General features: G+C 36.6%; 1 protein-coding gene across 3 annotated transcripts in view; it reads left to right on the top strand.

Moving 5' to 3' along the window:
* Window positions 1-16,596, top strand: part of FOXN3 (forkhead box N3) — a 202,980-nt gene extending 186,384 nt beyond the window's left edge. For all 3 annotated transcript variants that reach the window (XM_026679167.2, XM_026679166.2, XM_026679165.2), the window contains one exon: window positions 9,317-16,596. In XM_026679167.2, the coding sequence (XP_026534952.1) occupies window positions 9,317-9,884 (568 nt within the window). In that variant the 3' untranslated portion in view covers window positions 9,885-16,596. The remainder of the gene's footprint in view (window positions 1-9,316) is intronic.
* Window positions 16,597-23,822: the final 7,226 nt, after the last annotated feature.

The following is a 23,822-nucleotide window of genomic DNA, read 5'->3' as shown; positions in this document are numbered from 1 at the left end:
TGTGTGTGATGCTACAGGCTCATTGCTCTCCCCTTTGCTGTTTCACATCTGTATGAAGCCATTGGATGAGGAGGAACTCCCATCTCAGGTTGGAGTCAGATACCACTAGTACGATACCCTAACTATGAAGATACCGAGTTATACATCTCAGTCTCACTTTAGCCAAGTTATACTCTTAAGTTCCTGTACCAGTGCTTGGAAGTGTTCTAGATGGGGAGGACAAACTCAGGTTCAACCAAAGCAAGAACAAGTGGACATTTCAACTACTAGAAATTGAACCTTTTTATACTCACAGTTCCTGCTAGAAGAATAGGACTTTCACATACATTTATCCTGTTACACTAGTTGCACTGATTTATGTCTCAGGACAGTTACTCATACTTTTGTCAGCTTATGAGGGAAGTATGCTGTATGCTCTATGTGGCACTGTTCTTGAACATCACTAGGAAGATGCAGAATGTAGGAACACAAACAATCATGGCCATGCCATGGTATTCCCTTGTAAAAGTACTTTTTAAAGTGCTGGCCATCATCATAGTATACTTCATGGCACAGGACCCGTTTATTTGAAGGAGTATCTAATTTTTTTAATAATATGTCGTATTTGATCTGACAGGGTTGGCATGCTTTGAATCCTATTGATTAAACAGTGCCATTTGATGAGATCCTTCCTATGAAATTGGACAGCCTACAAATACGATAAATGAATCTCTAAACTTCTGCCAGTTTCTTCCCATATTTTTTGTCACTATTTTTAAATCCATTCATTGTTTGGGGTTCCTTGTTCTAGCTCTTTTGGCACAGCTTCAATTCTTTTTATTATTTCCTCAAAGTTGCTTTGCTTTTTCTCTGCATCTTTTAACCTTATCTGTTCTTTCCTGTATATATTCTTTGCTCTTACTTTTTCATTATATACAGATTATACATCTTTCGATCTTCAATTTTGTAGCCATAATTCTTTTATACTCATTTTTCTAACACATTCTAACACATATTTTTCTTATACACTTCCTGTGGTTATATATCCATCTCTTTCCAAGATCTATTGTGATATCACCAATTTACATTCTTTATTTAGCTATGTAGACATATTACTGGATTTATGTTTAAACTACATACCCCATGACTGTTCTTATTCTTGGATCTGAATGACCTAATCAGTTTTTGTGTTGTGTCATCTTGTTCCTATCCATTATTCATATCTTCTAGTGGAATCTTTTTTTCTCTTGAATCACATTCTGTCAAAACATTTCATGTTTCCTCTGCCCCCACTCATCTCTTATCTTTCCATTATCACTATTCATGTGCATTGATCAGTTGATTTCTACTTCCATACATATTCACAACAATCTAAATGATACTAGTTAATAGTTTCTGACATACATTTTAGCTCTTTTTATTATAATTGAACTGATACCTTTTAGTTTGTTGAATATATTCACCAACGGCAGTCTAGATGATCAAATCATCTTCACCCAGAACTATTACATCCTGACTCCTTTCTTACTTTCATAAATATGCAATTTATTATTTCATGGCATTATTAACACAGTTTATCACTTATCAATACCATTTACATCTTTAACATCCAAGTCACAACTTTCCATATGTAGTGGTTATCACTCAAATGGTGACGTTGATGTTGACACTTGTCACCCATCATAATTTTGATTAGTTGAGATAACCACTTTGGATAATTAAAAGAGCTCTCCTGTATGGGTTAACATATTTACATTCAAATATAGGGCTAACCTTAGCAAAGAGTTTCCTGGTTGGTACATATGAAATTTTAAGAGGATGTTGTAAACATTCTTGGAAAATACGTGGAATAGCAACATGGTTATTAATGCTGCTTCCCCATCCCATTTTTCCAATGCTACTTTGCTTGCCATTGCCTTTTGTCAGTGTGAGAAGGTACATTTCTGAAAACAAAATACTTTGGCATAATTATAGAACGTTTTTATTTTTTAGAAAAATAAAATGGATAATTGGTGCCCATGTGATGTTTAAGGCTTTGGGATTTGCTTTATAGTGTAAAGGAATTCCAACTTTTTTATTTATGCAAATTAAAATTAATTTTTAGAAACCTATGTAAAATTAACTGTTACAGAGAACCTAGTTGGAACCAAGAATAATACTTGTAGGTACATTATTGCTCATAAACAGCTTATATATTTTCATTAATGCTATATTTGTTGTGATCATAGACAAAGTATGGCTATAGTAGCAGATAACTGCAGCTTGTGTTTGAAGCAGTGCTTTGCTTATACATTTTTTATTGTGAAATTGATCCTTAATTGACAGAATTTTTTTCTGCCAATATTAGTTGCATTGATTTGTACTCTGATCCTCTGGGAGCAGAGCTGACTTTTAAGGGAATATTGCTTTGTGCTAATATAGTCTGCGACCATCAAAGGTGCCTCAAGAAATTTCAAACTTCAAGTACAGGTAGTCCTCAATGTAGAACCATAATTGAACCCAGAATTACAATTGTAAGCCCTTCCTGTCATTTAGCGAAGTCATTAAACAAAGTGCCCACATGATCACCTTGCTCAATGCCACATTCATGGCTCTTCCCATTGTGGTTAAGCATAGCACAGAGAAATTTGGATAGATTACATGGCACAATTGACCATAACAAAATTTGGGAAAGCTTTTTTAGGCAGCTTTTCCTATAAGTGCATTTCATCTATTGAACACACTGGGGTGGGGAGGCTTCTATGCACTCACAAAAAGGCAAGGACGCTCTCATTGTTGATTTTCGTGGCTGTCCAAAGATCTGGATTCAAAAGACAAAATGGTATTCAGCACCTGCATGGATGCATATATAGCACCTTTTTGGGAAGATCTTAACCTCTATGTATCTAAGTCATGCAGCGGCAGCTGCTCTTAGCTGCTTTCAGGTATTCCCAACAGATGGCATATGCGTTCTTTTGTGTGCTTCAAATCTATTTTGCTTCTAATTCAGGATCTATTATTTATTCTTCTGGAACCCTGCATAAAAGTTTGTCTTCCTCAATGTGCTGTTATTTTTTTTCCGATGAAAATACTTGATTCTTGATCACCTGTTCAAAAAAAGGTAACAATTTACATTTGAGGAGGTATTTTAAGGATATCCATTTAAAATAGATTTGTTACTCCTAATAGTATGCAAAGGCTCAGGTATATCTGTTTTGCCAGGTGTTAAGGCAGTGATCAGATGCCCAGGCAATTGGTTTCTGAGATATGCAACATATCAGTGGATAAAAAAAATGTTAAACTTCATTATTAGCTAAAAGCAAACAGTTTTAAAAGCATAATATAAAAAGGATACATACCTAGCAATGATGGTGATATCCAAATCTCTTGTAAGCTGCCAGGAACTTCTTAATAATAACAGCAGCCATACTCCAAGAGCAGCTAGTTTCCATGGTACCCAGTGCCAGGTTCTGTGCAAAAGCTCACAACAAACAACCCCAGTATTTTTTTTAATCAAAACCTGGCACCATATCTTCATGCCCTTGCTATGGTCATTGAGACTGCAAGATCTGACCCTGACTTGGCAAATGACTCTGAGATGGGAACTGAAAGTCTGAGATTTTCACAAATTTGCAACTATGTGAAGATTCTCCCTCTTTTTTCTTTAGGCAACAGGCAAAAAATGAAAAACAAACAAGTTAGCTCAGAATGAGCTCTAAACTTTTAGACTTTTCTTAATATGAAGGAAATACCAAAATATGTCACTAAACTACTCAAATGAACAATGGCCCTCCACAACACTAGTACAACATACAGACTCTTGATTGAACCATACATCTTTATGCAAAGCTAATGAAAAAGAAGCAATTTTTTCATTAACTGACATGATCTGTTTTTATTTTTCTCAAAACATCAATGTTTTATCTTAAAATATTTTTTTTTAAAATCTCTTCAATTTGCTTTTTCTTTAAAACCTCACTAAATGGTTTTAAGGAAGTGCAAATAAAATTCTCCACTGTACCTCATTGCTTTGAATGTATACATGAAGGACTTCCTTATGCATTTGGCATAATTTAATTTTAGTTCTTGCGCTGGTGACACTGCTTCATGGTAATCGCAGCTGACTTCCTGCACAATCATGAATGACATTGCATTTAGCTATTATTAACTAAAGGAGATTCGCCTTTGTCTTTTTTCACACGCTGAGATCTGCATAATTTATCATCCATAGATGCTAAGTTTCCTTTATATAAACCAGGAGTTTTAGAGAAAATTTTCATAAGATTTTAGGGTTTAGCCATTTGTAATTGAACAGGAGCTTTTTCTCAAATTGCACCAGGACTATAAACAGAACAATATTTGAAGAAGCAGTGTTTCCCCCTCTATGGCCTAATAATAATAATAATAATAATAATAATAATAATAATAATAATAATAATAATAATAATAGAATTTATATTGCCGCCTATTCGCCCATAGTGACTCGAGGCGGCTTACTGAATGTAAAACCATATTTAAAATTTAAAAAGAAACAATAAAAACTAACAAAAATCAAATAAATTAATACATACAATAGAACAAAATCTGGAAAAAAATAATAAATAAATCATCACCAAACTCCCACCCTCCACCCTGACGACAGCAGATCACACAAGCTATTTGATGGGCTCCATCCCGCTCTAAGTTCCCCAGGCCTACTGGCATAGCCAGGTCTTCAGTGCCTTCCAGAAGAGTATTAGTGAGGAGGCCATTCTAATCTCTGAGAGAATGATATTCCAGAGAGAGGGAGTCACCACGGAGTAGGCCCTTCTTCTGGGTCCCACCAGGTGTATCTCCCTCAGGAATGGGACCCGTAACATTCCAGGCATGATATTTTTCCGATTAAAATCGAATTCCGTTTTTCAGAATCGCCCGGGCGAGCGGCGGGCGGGCGGCGCGGGCGCGCGCGGGCGGTCGGTGCGAGCGGCGGTCGGGCGGTCGGTGCGAGCGGCGGTCGGTGCGGGCGGGCGAGGCGGGCGGGCGGTCGGTGCGAGGGTGGGCGGGCGGTCGGTGCGAGGGCGGGCGGCGGGAGCGGCGGCGGTCGGTGCGAGGGGCGGGCGGGCGGGCGATTTCTTTGGCCGGCCCCGATTTTTTTTTCTGAGGGGAATATCATGCCTGCATTCCTGCCTCCCCGCTCTAATGGATCAGCTAGATGTGATGGGCAAGAGACGTAACCTCAAATATTATAATACTAGGCAATCCATTATCTATTGGGTCATTGTTTCAGGGATACCTTACACCTGCTAAAACCCCACATATTGTCCCGACCCTTGCTGTGCCATTCTTGTGCACAATCTCCCTGACCCATGTTCTGCCCCTTATGTACTGTCTTGCACCCTTCCCAATCTGTTAGATGCCTGTCATACACTCTTTCTAATCCACATGGTATCTCTTATGCACTCTACTCCTTATGTACCCTCCACGACCTACACAGTCCCTGTTGTGTGTTTCCTTGCAACAAATGCATTTGGTGCCTCTCATGTACCATCCACAATCATCAACGCACTCCCTCTGACCCATGTGGTGCCTCTTATGCAGCTTGTCTGACTTGCACAGTAGTTCCCTTGCTCCCCACTTACTTGCCTACTGACATGCGGCTTCTAACTTTCTGCTGGCTTCCCCATTTAATTTTCTTGTGGGAAGCCAACAATTGTTCTACAATAATATTAAGCCAATAAGATGGGAGATACAGAGAGAATTCTGTTTAGGGAATATTGTTATTAAGCACTTTGAACACTGCTATTCAATATTTTCTGGCTGCAGTCATATTTGGCCTTTTGAGTGGTATGTCAGAAGCTTGATTCAAAGATGGAGTAGTATAAGATTTAAGTGAAATTAACTAGTAATGAATTTAGTAATTGAAATTAAATACACATCTAATAATTTTGCTTTCTGTCATATTAAAAATCAGAAGTTCCTTGCAACTTTTAGATGACCTCTGAGGGCTCTGTCTAAAGCAGAGGTGTCAAATTCACAGCTAGTGGGCCAGATATGTCATATGCTGGCCACACCCACACCTGGTTTAGCAAAGAGGGATACGTTACATGACAACATCATGATGACATGAGTTTGACACCCCTGGTCTAAAGTGTTTCAAAACTATATGCAGTCCTGGCCCTTGGGCTTAATACAACTATTTTGAAACAAATGCTTGGATTTCAAGATTCTGAATTCTATATATACAACTGTATTAGGTTTTGAAATGGTAGAAAATAACAACATGATTGAAACAGCTAGTCTAATGTTTATCCACTCTTGCCCTGCAGCTTATAGCAATAGCTGATATAGGATAGATGCAGCTGTGAATTACCCAACTGCAGCCTTAAATCTCACCATAATAATGAAGCTTAAAGTAACTCCTCTTCAATGAAGTATCATTGAAATACCTTGTATTTTTAACTCTCCAGTCATTACCTACAGTAGATAATCTACTCAGCATTGATAATCAAGTGTTGCAGACTTAAGGGCACCTTTAAATCACAGGCATCATGTTATTAAAATGCCATAACAAGAATTTATTTTCCCACATGCGTTACAGCAGCATTCTTCTGAATTAAAATTAAATTCTCAAAATGAATTATTCTGCATTTTTAATTATCATTTTGTATAATAGTGTATTCAGTGGTGAAAAAACAATTTTGTCTAGAGATGCTATTATCACTAATATCTATATCCATCAATAATGAAATTTGAGGAGTTGAAAATTTTGCATAGAATTTCCAGCTTTCATGTAGGTTTAAAGTGTAAATCAGAATTATGCAAAACTCATTCTTGCCCCTCTGGAGTGAGGTTGGTTCCCACCCTTCTGACCTTCCACAAGAGCTTGAAGACCTGGCTCTACCATTTGGCCTGGGCTCCAATTACTTTAATCTTACTTGCCTTTCTCTGGTGTACAAAAGAAGTCCCATGCAATTATTCAATGTGAAAGTCTCAAGTGATGGAGTTCCCACAGCTTCCGAGGGCAAGCTGTTCCATTGGTTGATTGGTCTCACTGTCAGAAAGTTTCTCCTTATTTCTAGGTTAAATCTCTCCTTGTTCAGTTTCCATCCATTATTCCTTGTCTGGCCTACAGGCGCTTTAGAAAATAGCTTGACCCCTTCCTCTCTGTGGCAGCCCCTCAAATATTGGAAGACTGCTATCATGTCTCCCCTGGTCCTTCTCTTTACTAGACTAGCCAAGCCAGTTCCTGCAACCATTCGTTGTATGTTTTAGCCTCCAGTCCCCTAATCATCCTGGTTGCTCTTCTCTGTACTTTTTCTAGAGTCTCAACATCTTTTTTATAATGTGGTGAACAAAACTGGATGCAGTTCTCCAGGTGTGGTCTTACTACGGCTTTATAGAGTGGTATTAGTACTTCCCTTGATCTTGATTGTATGCCTCTGTTAATACAATTTAGGATTGCATTAGCTTTTTTGGCGGCTGCTGCACACTGCTGGCTCATATTTAGCTGGTTGTCCACTAAGACTCCAAGATCCCTCTCACAGTTACTGCTGTTGACCCTGGTTTCACCCAGTCTATATGTATACTTTTGGTTTTTCTTGCCTAAGTGTAGGACTTTACTTTTCGCTACATTTTAATTTCATTTTGTTAGATATGGCCCAGTGTTCTAGTCTGTCAAGATCCATTTGGATCTTGAGCCTATCTTGGGTGTTAGCTATTCCTGCCAGCTTAGTATCATCTGCAAATTTGGTAAGTTCCCCTTCTATTCCCTCATTTAAGTCGTTAAGGAAGATATTGAAGAGTACTGGGCCTAAGACGGAACCTTGTGGCATCCCACTGCTTACTTCCCTCCATGTAGACTTAGACCCATTAAGGACTACTTGTTGAGTACGGTTTGCCAGCCAGTTTCGAGTCCATCTAGTGGTGGTGCTATCTATTCCACTTTTTTCTAGCTTACTAAGAAGTAGGTTGTGGTCTACTTTGTCAAATGCTTTGCTGAAAACTAAATAAATTGTGTCCACAGTATTTTGCTGGTCTACTAATTTAGTCACTGTGTTGAAGAATGAAATAAGATTGGTTTGGCATGATCTGTTCTTAACTAACCCATGCTAACTGTTAGTTATTACTTTACTTGTTTCTAGATGTTGGCAGATCTGTTTTTTTATTATCTTTTCCAGTATCTTCCCAGGTATTGATGTTAGGCTGATTGGTCTATAGTTTCCTGGGTCTGTTTTTTTTCCCTTTTTTGAAGATGGGAACCACATCAGCTCTTTTCCAGTCCTCTGGTAGTTCCCCAGTGCTCCAGGATTTTTGAAAGATATGGTGCAGTGGTTCTGAGATGACCTCTGCCATGTGCTTTGCATAGGGCTGATACTGGCAGCATCTTCAGATGAATAACTGCAAAGCGCTCTACACGGGGTTGCTTATGGAGTATTTTGAAGCTTCAGCTGGTACAAATGCATTGCCATGGGCATTTATGGGTGCTAGTCATTCAGCACATCTGACACCTCTGTTTTGTGAGCTGCACCTGTTGTCACTGTTCTTTCAGATTCAATACACAGTGTTGAGTTATCTTTAAAGCCCTTCATGGCTTGGCACTCAGTTACTTGCAAGGCTAACTCTCTCTTGTATCTACCCATCCTGTTAGATCTCGTAATAGAGGCATGCTCTGGGTCCCATCTGTTGGGGTTGTCATTTGGTGGGAAAGAAAAGAAAGTTTTATATCAAGGCACCTGCTCTGTGGAACAACATTTCCCTGGTGTTTGTCCCAACTCTACTGCCTTTCATAAGACCTTGAAACCCTGGTTTTGCCATTGACTCTGGGACCCCAGATATGTGGCTAAGTTGACATCAATATGGTTTTTATCTTGTTTTTAAGTATCATTAGATGCCTGCAATCATGTATCTAAGATAGGTAGCTGAATAAATAAATTTAAAAATGAACTTCTCCTTTATATCCTAGCAGCCAAACAGATTCATAAGATTATTCTTTATCTCCATTCATTACTTCATTATATATGAGAATCAAAATGAATTTAAATACGACTTTGTTCTATCTGAGTCTGCTCTGTTAAATCTAAAAACCTTCAAATGATCTGATTTTTTTTGAAAAGCAGATTAAATCTTATGCACCTAATGATAATAATTATCTATTTTGCCCTCAGCAGGCCGCCCAGAATTAATAGCTCACTGCTGCGGGCAGAGTTAATGACTCTGCTCTCCCTAAGGTATTAAGATTCCAACAAATACTAAGGAAAGTGCCTAGTTTACCCATCTCCTTCCAGCATTTTGATGTTTGACTTACTTGCTTGTTGTTGCAAAAAAATACAGCTTTTCAAAAGAGTTTGACTATGATTTTCTTTCTCTCTCTCTTTTCCAGAAATGGAATAGCAAATTGCCGAATGAGGACAGATAGCGAGCAGTCATGTGGTTCTCCATTGGTGAGTGGTGACCCAAAGGAGGATCATAACTATAGCAGTGCCAAATCTTCCAATCATAGGAGCACATCACCCACTAGTGATTCTGTTTCCTCTTCTTCTGCTGATGATCATTATGAATTTGTCGCAAAAGTCAACCGGGACAGTAGTGAGGGCAGCGAGGTCAACTTCCATAGCCACGAGAGCCATAGTGAGGCAGAAGATGAGAGCAAACGGCAAAACCGAAAAGAGACCAAGGATTCTGTAGCTGATAGCGGGGTCCCCCCTCAGCACAAGAAACGTCAGCATTTATTGAAGGTGAAAAAAGTACCAAGTGACACACTGCCTCTTAAAAAGAGACGCACGGAGAAACCACCCGAGAGTGATGATGAGGAGATGAAAGAAGCTGCTGGATCACTCCTGCATTTGGCAGGAATTCGATCTTGTTTGAACAACATCACCAATCGGACGGCAAAGGGACAGAAAGAGCAAAAGGACATGACGAAAAATGAGAACAAATCCATTGACTGAACTTATAAAACAATTTTGTTTCAGCACGTCAGGTGAATTCTAATGATTTGTGGCAATATCAGAAAATATTTTCTTCAGTTTTTTTTTTCTTCTCCCATTTTTTTCATTTTTTTTCTTTTCCCCCCTTTTTTGAACCCAAAATATTTGTGTTGTATTTTTTTAAAGGAGATTGAAGCCATAGAACTCATACTGATACTCATCTAATTTTACGAAAGCTTTTCATTACATGAAGACAAAAATAAGTAAAAGCCAAAATTGCCATTGCTTTCTCCAGTTCTGTCAGAAATGCATGGTTGAATATGCTGTGATACCACCAGTTAATGTGAGAAGAATAAAAATTGGCACTTGAAAATACATTATATAATGAGAAATTGAATCATATGGTAGATCCAGGCCAGGCTCTTAGAAAAATAATTTAAAAGCCTTATAATTAAATGAGAGAGAGAATGTATGTATGTATGTATGCGTGTGTATTCCATAAATTTGAGGGAAGCCAGAGGCCCATCTTCAGAATCAAGAATAAGATAGTGGCATTTGCTTGCATTTGTGCCATAGAAATCTTGGAATATCCACTAAAACAGCTGCTCATACAGTAATGAATTATTTAAGCTTCATGTACTGTATATGGCTCATAATGTGAAGACTTAATACTTTTTAAATTATGGAAACTGAACTGTGTATGCAATGAGTTTCAATAATATAAGGAGAAAAGGGCGGAGGGGGTTGGGGGGGATTAGTGATATTCTTTAATCAATTAATTGTCTTCTATATTTAAATTAAACGAATGTTTTTTAAAAAGCCATAAGCCTGAAGATTGGCACTGCCTGCAAAAATATTATGGGAAAACAAGCTATGAGTTCTTAACTGCCTGAGTGAAAAGCAATCAAATCTAAAATAAAATATGAGTAGATATTTAAAGAGGATCAAAATGAGGAAACCTTTTTGATAGGATAAAAAATTGATCTCATGAGAAGAGCAAAATACATATGCTACAAAACCTGTCATTAGTATTATATTACATTTAAAAAACAAATATATTTGGTTGGACAAGAAATCCTAATCTTAACTAAAGCTCTACAGTGTTCCTCAGAACACTGTACCTGTTAAATAGCCAGGATACATTTGTGCAAAAATAACAATATATTTCCAGTTATAACCACTGTAGCCAGATTCACTGATCCTGATTTAAATTGCATGGATACATTTCCGGGAGGGGCTCAGGAGTACAAAATAAAACCCCCCTTTTTAATTCAAAGATAACAAAAGTTCTTGTAAGGTAAATAATGTATTTAGCATGAAGCATGAATTATTTTCATATAAATAGAGAAAAATAGAGAAAAGGCTATGCCTCTAATTTTTAAGCCAATAGGCTTAGTTTTGGTTTTTGGTTTTTTGGTTTGTTTTTTATTTTGTTTGGGAAGCAGGTGTTTTAAGGTTTAACCTTTTTCAGGGACAAATACTGACTGTTGGGGAACTTATTCTGCAATATTAAAAAATAAAACTTCATGCTCGGGTAGGGCTTGGATGGTTGAATTATATTGCCTTGTCTGCACATTCAGCCCCTTCCCCTACTTCTCTGTTTTTTGAAGATGTTTGTCCTTTCTTTGTCTTTACATGTATTAACATTACGCAATAATTTTGAGGGCAAAGCAAGTAGTGAGTGTGTATGATTAAGACCCCAGGAAAGACTCTGAATTTACTGTATAGAGAGAGGAAACAATGGACAATTCGGTTTTGGAGAGATTGTAACCAGTGAGATACACAGATATGCCAAGAAGGGATAAGTTTTGAAAGGCCTTTCATTTGTGTTCACAACTTGACTTGAGTACATGATGGAGAAGCAACTTTGTTATGGCCATACCTGTTATGCAGTGGTAGTCCTGTAGAGTTTATAATAAGGCCAATATCCCAGACCACCACCACCCAAAAAATGCTAATATAGACAGCCATAATCTTGAGATTATTTTTTAAGACTTGTAGATTGGGTTCCAAATGACTTTTACATGATCCTGTGAAGAATCCAGATTCTGTAGTTTATAAAATTCCCCTTAAAATGTGGGTGCTACAGTCAGATGAAAATTCTAGGACACCCTCCCAAATGTAGTATTAGGAAAGCAGTTCTTTTGATCTTAGCTGCTTTATTTTAAATAAATACAGCTTTATAGTAATGGAAGTAGTGACATTACTGATGATGTTTTAAGGTTTAGAGATTAAGATGAGTTGAGAATAGTCAGTGGCAAGAAACTGAAAAAGAATTTGAAATATCTTTAGCTGTCATTGAATTATATTCTAGGAACATGGTATCCATTGAAAACTGATACAAACAGATTTTTAAAATAATGTGTGCCAAATCAGGCTTGAGCTAACAAAGGTTTGAGTAAGTTCAACCTCTGCATTGCCTATCAAGACACTTTTTTGTGTATTCAAAAATCGGAATCCCTATTTCTGCCTCCACTTTCTCAAAAAAATTGATATTTGCCTCAAAAGCATCAATAATTTTAAGAGTTAATAAAAAGAAACCACATTAGTGAATTAGAAGTTTTCTCTTCATAGAAGAGTGCCATATACATCTTGCTATGTTGTTGCTATTTATTGCAGTGGAATAATTATTAACAGTGAAACTGTTTAAGTTGTAGACTGGAAGGATCCTGGACTCAAATTTTTATTGCTTAGGCCAATGTTCTGACATTTAGAAAATGTAAAAAGAGAATTGAGGTTATATATTATAATATTGAAGTTATATTATCCCACACAATTCCATCCAAAGTAAAGCAATTTGTCTCAGTAATTTGTCTACTAATCTCCACAGAAATGTTCAACATGCTTCCAACAGGACTGTATCCCACTGACTGAACATCAATAATTTAAATGTTTTAAATAAAAATAATGTGCTGCAAATAATTTTAGCTATTGCCATACAAAAAGCAATCACAACTGATATTTTTTATAAAATAAAGCAAAATTCATTTGAGAGTAAACATTATGCATGTTGCAAGTTAAATACCTGGATTTTATTAGAAATTATGGAAGATTTGATAAGAATTTACGTTCTCTCTTGTACAGTCACAATCAATAGTTGAAACAAACTCCACAACATTATTCTGTTGTGCCAACTTATCTTTAGTGCCAAACTGAAAATTAAACAGGTGGACCCAAGTTAAAAACCTCAGATACTACTACTATTCATGGTGAAATCCATCCTCTCTATATGTTGAGCCCTTCCTTGTTCCTACACTTCAGGCATTTTGAAATAACAAGAGAGGGGAATGCTCATAACTGGGAAATGTAAGCAATAATACACAAAACATCTGTTTGGTCTTTCTCTGCTCCCACATAGAGTACTAAAAATAACCCAGGAAGTTGATGCCCACTGTCATTCAGACATAATTCTTCAAGCTTTTAGGAGTTGTTGATCTCACAGTTGCTTTCTTCTTGTATGAAGAGTCTTTAAGATAGCACAATCTGAGACAGTATCTCAGAAGGCCTTGAACAGAATGCAGAAGGTCCTGTGCTGTATGCATTGGGCAAAATGGCAAAGAGAATGTGCATATGTACTTACAGTAATATATGCAACTACCTTGTTGTTACATCATTCTTAATGTGTTTGGGTAATTGAGGCAGCTCTTATATTCTGCAAATAATTTTGTAGGAACTGTGGATTGTCAAAATAACATGTAAGATTGTTTTCCTATAAAATAGTGAATTGTTTACTGCATATTTCTCCTTCCATAAGTGAAAGGGCTTTCTCTGTCCACCAAAAGCTTTTGTTCTAATAGATGGTTTTAACAGAAGGGAAGAAACAACTGTTGTCAATCATCCAGTCCCTTTGTAGCTCCAAATATCATCTCCCACATTATGCTGAAAAGTCCTCCAACTTTCAGAGGCTGCAGCTCTAGTGTGGGAGAAATTCATTTCTGTTCCTCAAACATGCTACTGGGAATATGTTCTGAACAGTTATCAGAGGTGGATCCCATTGACAGGAATAAAATTTGGATTCAAGCCAGCGTCAGCTTGGATTGTGATTTAATTCTCAATAATATTTTTTCATAACAGACTGTTGCAGAATTTCTTGTCAGCAATCTAGGTTTGTGTTGTCATTAAATCATTTCCATGACAAACTTTTACAAGCAGTGTTTTAATTCTGAACACTCCAAAGTATGCAGTTCTTTGGTGACTAAAAATGTCTTCTGAGTACCTGTGTTGTAACTTTTAACATAAAAGAGGTTGAACATAGTTGTGCTGGAATGGAGGTCTGTATCCACAATGAAACTTAATTGAGACTTGATGTGAGAATATCCATATATCTCCCTGAAAAAAGTAGACTTATATACAAATGATGCAGAAATAAAGAAGGATTAATAATCTACTGAAACAAATCTTCTGAATTTTAGATCAGCTGTTCAGAATGTGCCAGCTGCAAATCTTTCTTGGAAATTGCTCTAGAGATTGTTCTCCTAGTTGTATTTCTGTATAACATTGGACAGATGGCAACTTGAAAACTTTCATAGGTGATTGTTAGTGTCTTATGTCACAGAACAGAATCTGTTTAACTCTATAAACTTGTCAGCAGTTGTTGTCACTCAATTCAGATCATCTGTCTTGGAGAACAGAAGTTATTTGAAAACCATTTTTTAATGACAAATGGAAGTACTTCTTCAACGGAAACAGTGTGCCGTTTCTTTATATAAGCAGGTTCTTGCCACTCTCTGTCACATTCAAAAAGGCAAAACAGACTATGTAGAGTTGAAGTTGGTTTCAGTAAGAAAATTGCCATGGTAGAATTCAGTGTCCTGGCTACTAAATTATTTTCAGGCTTGTTAATTCACTGACCAGAGTCATTCATTCTTTGGGTTGTGTTGTAGTTAAGTTTGTGAATGAATTTCATGACACTGCCCGCAATATATAAAACACTGTTATGCACATAAATGCAGCACTGTGATCTAATTTAAATAACTTTATTATTATTTAATATGTAATATATGTTAATACTTCAGTATGGAAAGAACCATGCACAACCTCTGACCGTCTGTTTTTCTACTATCAGGAATTTAAAGACATAGTTAACCACATGTATTTTACTTTTCCTATGAAGCTATAGTCTTGGTGTAGGATTTTTTTTAAGTTGAATTTTATAAGTATTTACTAAATATTCTATGCTATCATATATAATGAACATTCTCATACTTGTTTCTTTAAACAAACTTCCCTTCTGATTGTAGTTCTAATTAGAAAATTGGGTAGAGAGATTTGGTAAGCCAGGGATGATTTTTTTCCAAACTCTTCCTTGAATCAAAATGCAAAATTGTAGATGTGAAATTTTTATAAAGTCCATTGTGTCTGTGCAATTCTTCCACAAGTCTGCATGCCAGCACTACTTCACTAACCAAAAACTATATTTAATTCAATCTCTGGTGCTGTATTTTGCTAATCAATATTCAAAATTTAAAAATAAATGTTTTAAAACCATTTTTTTCATAGAGTTTCTTATGCTATTTTTTTCAATACTAGCATTTGAAACTATATTTACCTAGAACAAAATTTATTTTTGAATCTATTTGCCAATGATAATGAGGGAATGCCTCTGGTTTGTTTTTGTTTTTTTCAATTCTGAATGAGAACCACCTGATACCCAGCATTGACAAAGTATACACCAAATACCCAGGTTTAAGCTTTAAAAAAAAAACAGAAGTAAAGTCATATCTACCAGCCAACTTTTTGATTATGGAAGAGTAGCTAAATCCAACCTCTCACCCAAAAGACAATTGATAGAGTTTAAATTAGAAAGTAAGAGTTGTGGGTTTGCACACATATTTTCCCAATAGATTTGTGTGCAGAAGCTGAAAGGGGAGATTTGGTTTCCTCTGTCCTAATGTGTGTTTATGAGGAAAAGATCTGATAACTGAAAATACCTTACAGGTTTGGATTTCTTCTGACTTGGCTTGACCCTGATTAGGTTTTCTCTTCAGTAATACTATTAAGATGAAAATGTTGGTGCTTGGAGTACTGTTTTAATAATTTCATTAATGAATTTCAAAATCAATTGATTTAGCCTGGTTTCACTTTTGTATTATACACACTCACTACTTCAATCTGCCTTGGGGTCAAATGTTGGAAGAGATGGGGTAGGGAATGATTTCTGTGTGTATGAAAAGCATTATGGATTTGTACATTTTTATACTCTTCTGTAATATTTTTGAAATATTTTTGTTCTGCAGAAAAAAAGTGATGAAGCAATCAAAAGACCAATATATACAATATCAATGCTTTGGGGGCGGGGGTCATGAGACCTTCATTGGCCAATAGGTTAATTTAGTACAGCAATAAGCCAATTATGTTCTTTTTGTTTTTGTTTTCTGATTTTATTCCTCTTTTCCCCGAAAATGCTGTACTAGTTGAATGGAACTGCCAGTTTCTTTAATATAAGTGAGAACTGTGATGGGGGACATAAACAGTAATGTTAAGTTGTATTTGTGTTTACCTAAATGAGCAGTCAAAAGGCAAGTGCAATCAGCCAGAAATATGGAAAAATGTTGATCTAGAGGCATACTTGCATTTTATGTTTCTTGATGTGTAATCATATTGCCAAAGACAAACTCTTTCATCAGTTATTATTGTAAATAACACTCTCCCAAAACCTTCCATAAAGTTTCTGTGATGTATTGTCTTCCAGTTGCAATAAAAATTACCGAGTTGCATCAGTTGAATAACTGCAGTTATCGGTGTTGGCTGTTATTTATTTAAAACTGTACAATGCAATACTACTGAAGCAAGTATTTTATTGTGATGCTCTCTGAGCTGGGCTGTGTACTTGTAGATGTTCCATTAGCGGACCAGGTAACAGTATCAGTGCTAGTGAATGTGAGGATTTGCTCCTTGTTTATATATAGTAGACTGCCTTTCCAGTGTTGATGAGACTGGGGTTTTCTCCTCCATAGCACTGATAATGTTACTGAACCAGGTAATGAAATGTCTAGAAGCAAACTGCCAAATTCAGAGAGCATCAAGAATTCCATGAATGGAATTGAACCATGAACTACAGATATTCTCTCCTATTGCAAGTACCCTACTTAATTAAAATTACCCCAGTCTACTTTAAATCACTTACTAGATATGGATGACTTGAATGGAAAGGTCAGATCCAGACTTCTCTTTTTTTCTCAAGAAGGACTTTAAGAGGTCATTTTTTTTCTCTTCTCAACAGCTTTGCCTATAGAAAAACTAGAAGAGGATTCAGAGGTCAGGTGTCTATGTGAGAGAAGAATGGGATTTGGAGAAATGGAAGAGAGGAAGTCAGGCATTTTCTCCCATTTAGAATCTCCAAATACTGAAAAAAATATAAACATTTGATTAAACTCAATGTTGTCTATATCAACTTATGTTGTCTTAGTCCTTCTGTGAATACCAAAGCACCCTTAAGAGAAAACTGCTCGTGTTGGGTATCCATATTAGCCATATTTTGGCAGTAGGGTTTTCGGATTTAAAATGTAAAAATAAGTAAAGGATCTCTCTAATTCTAAGAAAAAGAAGTTGATGATATTACCCCTTTAATGACATCACCACATCACTGGAATATTTCTTGCTATCTGCTGGCTGTTTTATAAACTAAATATGACCTCCAACCAGTGAAAATTTCCTATTTCTGTTTCACATTACTAATAGTGCCTCTATAATATTTTAAAATTTTCCTGAACTAAACTTTCTATGTCAAGAATACAAACCTAGATCTCCATGCAAAAATAAAGCCATGTTCTAAAACAATTTTAGCTATATACAGTATATATAACCTGTCCTGCACGTTAAAAAATAACACCAATTGTAAAATTGCACTTTCATAAGAATCTGTCTTCTTTCAGGTAAGACTTCCTCCAGCTTTTTTGGGAGGTGGGGGCATCTTTACTCTGATAGGCAGCAGCTCTTATTACATGAACCTTTTAATTAAAGATTTCAAAGACAGAAGTAGGAATGTTTAAAAAGTATGCCATGCCCCTAATCTACCTTCTTTCTCAAATTCAGCACATTTGCAATCCTGCCTACGTATTTGTGCTGAGTGTAATAAGTCAGTGAAGTCATTGTTGGTGGGTGGGACCTGTCCAATATTTAATGCCTTTTTGCTATTGGAAAGTGTTAGGAGACATCCAGATATACCCTAGCATTGTTCCCAGTTAATGTTGTAGATCACATCATGATCAGCTGTAAGTTGGGGCATATTCCTGTCCAGTATCTGATTTATTTAAATATAAACAATGCTGCACTTAAATAGTTAGATGGCCCAAACCAAGGGTCCCCAACCCCTCCTCCATGGACCAGCACCAGTCTGCACATGCCAGAAACTGGGCCACACAAATAAAGACCAATCCGTGGGATGCAGGGAGCACCCAAAACCACAGCCAAAGCCTCCGTGCAAAAACCTCTCTCCATGGAACCGGTCCCTGGTGCCCAAAAGGTTGGAGGCCGCTGGCCTACTCATTGAATATAAATCTTTTTAACATTTACATTTTTATGCTTTTCTAATCTAGGTGAAATGTTAATATATGTTGCTGGTCCATGTATGATATGCCATATGCTAAATATAATAATAATAATAATAATAATAATAATAATAATAATAATAATAATAATAATAATAATAATAATAATAATAATAATAATAATAATAATAATAATAATAATGGTGAAGCCATACCATTGTCCTGCCTGTGACATCAAATAAGTATGTAAGTCTCTGCTAATACCATAGTCACCTTTTTAACATTGATTCTGGAATATACGCAATTACCTAAATAAAACAGTGATTTCCTTTAACAGAAGCAGTTAAATGGCTAACAAAAGGCAGCATTTAGCAACCCCGTATTAAATTTGGCTTGTTACATGAATTACAAATCATATTATTTAATTTTTATCCCGCCTTTTTAAATACAACGCAAGGCAGCCAACATACAAATACTTCTGCCTCCCATATTCCTCACAACTCTGTGAGGTGGTTGGACTGAGAAAGAATCACTGACTCAAATTCACCCAATCAGCCTGGGCTGTGAAGTCAGGTGGGCTCTCCAACAGAAAGGGTGCTCAAGATTCATCAAGCCTGTAGGTTGCCCCAACAACATACTGTGCTGTGCCTAGAATGCTGTCATTTCATATTCTTACATGAGACATAATTTTCAAAGGATTTTACGCTAAAAAAGGGCAAGAAGCCTCATAAAAATAAAAAATACTAAAGAAAAAACTCCCTCCTCGTTGTACAATTAGACTCTCCCAATTTAAGTCAATTTATTTAAAATAATAAGATTAATAAGAAAAACTAAGCAAGGCTATGACTTCACATTTCTATATATTCCTCTAAAAAGGAATCTGAAGGAGGTGGGTGGTTAAGAAATAGGAAATATATAAAAATAAGTTGTTCACATATAGATATAGGTGAATTATTCAGAGCGTGCACATTTAATAGAAAATGGATGTTTTGGTAAACTCAATTCCTTCCTGATCACATCAGCACACAGCATGCCAACACTGACGCATATCAAGACTTGACCTCGGCTCTCCTAGCAATATCAGCTGAAGCCAGTTCAAAAAATGGACCTAATCCCCAGCTCCAACAGGAGATCCTAGGGATACCATTGGTGCTGACATTAAAGTTGCTTCAAGATCCAGGAGAACAACAGCACCATGCTCTTCCCAGCTACCTTCCAGTATAGTCATCTGCCAAGACGACAAAGCAATTTCAGTGCCAAATCCAGGCTGAAAGCCTAATTGAAATAGGTCACAACTAGTTTTTCATACATAGCAATCACAATAGCACTTAGATTTATATACAGCTTCATAGTATTGTACAGCACTCTCTAAATGGTTTACAGAGTCAGCATATTGCCCCCAACAATCTGAGTCCTCATTTTACTGAACTTGGAAGGATGGGAAGCTAAGTCAATCTTGAGCCAGCTGGGATCTAACTCCTGGCAGTGGGCAGAGTTAGCCTACAATGCTGTATTCTAACCACTGTGCCACCAGAACAGTATGAGCTTGGGTTGTATAGGATCAGGAGAATACTTCATAAGTATCTCCAGTTACAAGTCTGTGGGATGTATGTAGCCTACATAGTGGGATTGCAAAACATTTGAACACCATTAGATGGCAGCAAAGACAAAGTCCTTGTTGCCATCTGGATTTTTGCAGATGAGAAATGGTAGTCTTACCATGTGCATAGCTACAACATTATTCTAATTAGAAGAGAGGAACTTTTCTTAAAGTGATCAGATGAGTTTATTGTTATAGTCAGAACTGCTGATTGCAGCTTCCATCTTCTATCTCACATGCCTAATCACTAAATGACCAAGTCATCTCTCAATATATCACATATTGATTGTTCTCAGAACCACGCAGGCCAAGATGAACTGCCTTTTATATAATCAGTTCTTTCTATTTTCCATCTGAGGACAGAATGTTCTGTTCTAGCCAATTGTCAATCTCTATGCAGGAGAATGTGGGTCACATTCCATCTCACCACCACTGTCCCAGGAGCATTGTGGATAACAAATTGTTTATTCAGTCTTCTGATGACTTATCTCTGGCTTGTAGAACAAGTGTCACTAGGAGATTCGCCAGCCCATATGTTCTAAGGAATCCCCAAATAGGCTTTCATTCATCTCTTCTTTATTTATCTATCTATCCACACGCTCACTCTTATATACACCCAGCATTTAAGAATGTAGACAGTAACATACGCAAATCTAAAGTAGTTGATCAAGTCTTTTGCTCATAGTATTGAAAACATTAGTAGTAGTGAAATTTTAATGCCCAATTTTATTTTCTCAATTGACTTCATCAAGCGAGCTAGAAACCGAGAAAGGTGAAATAAAAAGATCTTAAATATTAATTTTCTCCTACATGATGTCCTCCAGAGTTCCTCCAGCTTTTTTTTTTCTTCTTTTTAGGGGACACCATCCTTTTCTCAGAAGGGCAATGCCTCCAACAACTTTATTCTGGGCTATAATTTTCATCTTCATGAAATGAAGCATGGTTATCAGCGTAACACATCAAAGTATTGAGGGGGAGCATTAGGTTGAAGAAAGTTGTTCTATGCTAATTTTTAGGTGGCAAGAACTGTACCATCCATGAAAAGAGGGGGTGTATTAACATAGGAATGTTGACATGGGAACTATGGGAAGAACCTCATATTTTGCAAAGCTGAATAAACTTTGACAACTAAGTAGATGAGAAGCATGACCTTAATCTGCCCAGAGTCACCTTATTGGTGAGACAGGTGACATATAAATTTAATGAATAAATAAATAAGTTTCATCCTATCAAACGAGAACTCAACAAGGTTGCTGAAAGTAGAATAATACAGCTTTAGACATTGACTTAATTAGAGACTTACAGGAAGTAGGTAGACTCTCAATGGAAGGAATTAAAGACGAACATTACTTAGAATGAATGATAGGTAAGGAAGAAGAGCAAATATATTTGACAATTGGGATGTTTAGTAAAAGGTGAAAGGATACTAGAACAGGTCAAGGTATAAATAGGCATTCTTTAATTTTGTCCCTGGCTATTTTAAGATATTAGCGCAGCAGGCTGATCCAGTACTGGTCGGTTGAATCCTGGGTATTTCAATCTATTGTATTATTTTCTTTGCCCAGCCAGGAGAAAGCCTTCAACCAAACTGAAAGTGTTGTTTCAGGAGAACAACCTCGCATGGCACATGGCCCAGGTAAAGGAACAAGGATTGGCAGGAGGCCAAGGGGAGGCCTAGGCCAGTGAACCAGAGATGTGACCACTCACCTCACTGCAACTGTTTCAGCATGACTGTATGAATTCAATTTTCTAACATCCCGCATGATAAAACTCCCTGTATGATTTTTTTTTAAAAAAAAAAATGCCATGCTTCAGACTGGGAGATAATTTTCTTTGTTTTTTTCTTGATGTTTCATTACTCTGCAGTTTTCTGAAGAGAAATTTTTACAAAAGAGATGATTGCTACTGAATTTCAAATATGGGGTGGGTAGAAGTCATTTCTCGGGTCCCCTAATACTCACAATTCAGCATTACCAGAGTCTTGATAGAAAAGTGACCCAGAGGATGTGTTCTGTCAGAAGAGCCTGAGCAAATTATTGTGACTTGGTGGATCTGAAAAGTCACAACTCAGTGGGATGCCAAACACATCCAATGAAATGTGAAAATTAGCAGTCTCTCTGAAATCAGAGCTTTGAAGAAATGAAAGCAGGCTTAACATTCTAAAAATGAAAGTGCTGGTGTCAGAAAAACAGATCTTGCTCATGCTTATTAAAATGCAAACAACAAATTAAGACATGAACTCACAGAATTTCCAAATTATTCATCACTCAAGTCTTTTACTTTGGTCACCTTCTTTTTTAATTTTTTTTTTCCTTTGGAATGTGCCAGAGTTGCAACATTCAAAATGTATTTTTAAAAATATTTTATAAGTAGACATTTAGGGTGTAAGCCTGTTCTTGGATGCTTTATAAACGAATTACAAGGATTAAGTTTCAGTTTAAAATACTTCTGCAACTATATATTGTTTCAATTGGGAAAATGTGACAATCCTAGACCAGGCCAAGTCCCAAAATGCCAGAGAAGCCTGACACTCTGACAAACCAGCCATCAATAGACACATAGGCATTAATAACATCTATAGATTATGCAAAAGAGACAATCAACCAATCCAAAAGATAAACAGACTCCTGCACGTCTCCACCAGTAATCAGCACTCAGATCAGCATAGATTAACTCCAAGGTTAAAACCAACAACCAAGTAAGCAACACCCCAATCAAGAAACGGCCAAAGAGCCATCAGTCAACAGCCCAACCAAAGAATCTCTACAACTGGCCCCACCCACACAGATCAGAATATAAACTGACAGCAAAAAGCACTCCTTATTAGCACTGATGATGTTACCTAGTTAGGATAATGAAACGTCTGCAAGAAAACAAGCAAGCTCAGAGAGCACCACGGATCCCTCATTTCAACCCTGAACTACAGATATTCTCCTTTATTGATTTATAACATCATCATGCTGGAGTAGTTTTTCAACATTATAGTCTACTTTGGGATCATCAAGCCTATGTGTCTTAAATAAATTATAATGCACCATTTTTTAATGTGATCATATCTGGGGAATTTTGCTTCAGCTGTTTATTAGATGGTTTTTCATCTTCCTTTTTGCATAATCTTTGTTTTCTGCTGTTTCAACTTTTTTAAAATCTTCATTTTAATGGTATTTGTTGTTAGAACTTGTTCCTGTGCCGCAAATATTAATCCTTCTTGAAGGATATAACCTGAATTCATTGCCAAGTTTTGTTACTGTTCACTTTGTGTTTAATGCATTTCACATATTGACCATGAAATATTGACTTATCTTTCCAATGTTTCATTTGCTGTTACCGTATAACTGTTCAATTTTGTATGCTATATTTGATTCTGTCACATTTAAAATATTTTCCGTTTAGTTATTAATATCTTCTCTTTGCTTACTTGTACATAATCATTTAGAACTCTGTTTTCATTCTCTATACTGTGCTTCATTTGCAACAAACCAGGGTCGTTTGTTTTCTTTGCAAATACAATCTACTGTATATTGTTTGGGGGATGTAGTGCATAACATTTTACCATAAGCTTTTGAGTTGTTGTTTTTTTCATTTTCTGTCTAGTCAATAACACCTGCTGTGCAATGTATTACAGGGACCGTCTCCCCCGGTGTGTGTAATATTTAGAACAGGCTATTCATGCTTGGAAAGATGAGTTCAATACACCAAAAATTAGATGAACTTTGAGGAAAAAGGGGGTAAGAATAAAAATAAAAATAAAATGGGATTTCATTGTATATATATATGTATTTGTTTTCTGAGGTTTTCGCGGGTATTTGTATGTGTATCTTTGGTTATTCGGGTTTACTTCCAATTTTACGCGGGAGAAAACCCGAATAA

This window comes from Notechis scutatus, chromosome 1 (genome assembly GCF_049901735.1).
Source record: "Notechis scutatus isolate UNSWTSFEM ecotype Mainland chromosome 1, rNotScu1.2, whole genome shotgun sequence".
NCBI classification, from domain to species: domain Eukaryota; kingdom Metazoa; phylum Chordata; class Lepidosauria; order Squamata; family Elapidae; genus Notechis; species Notechis scutatus.
Note: the sequence above shows the minus strand (reverse complement) of the source record. Positions and strands in the feature narration are given on the sequence as shown.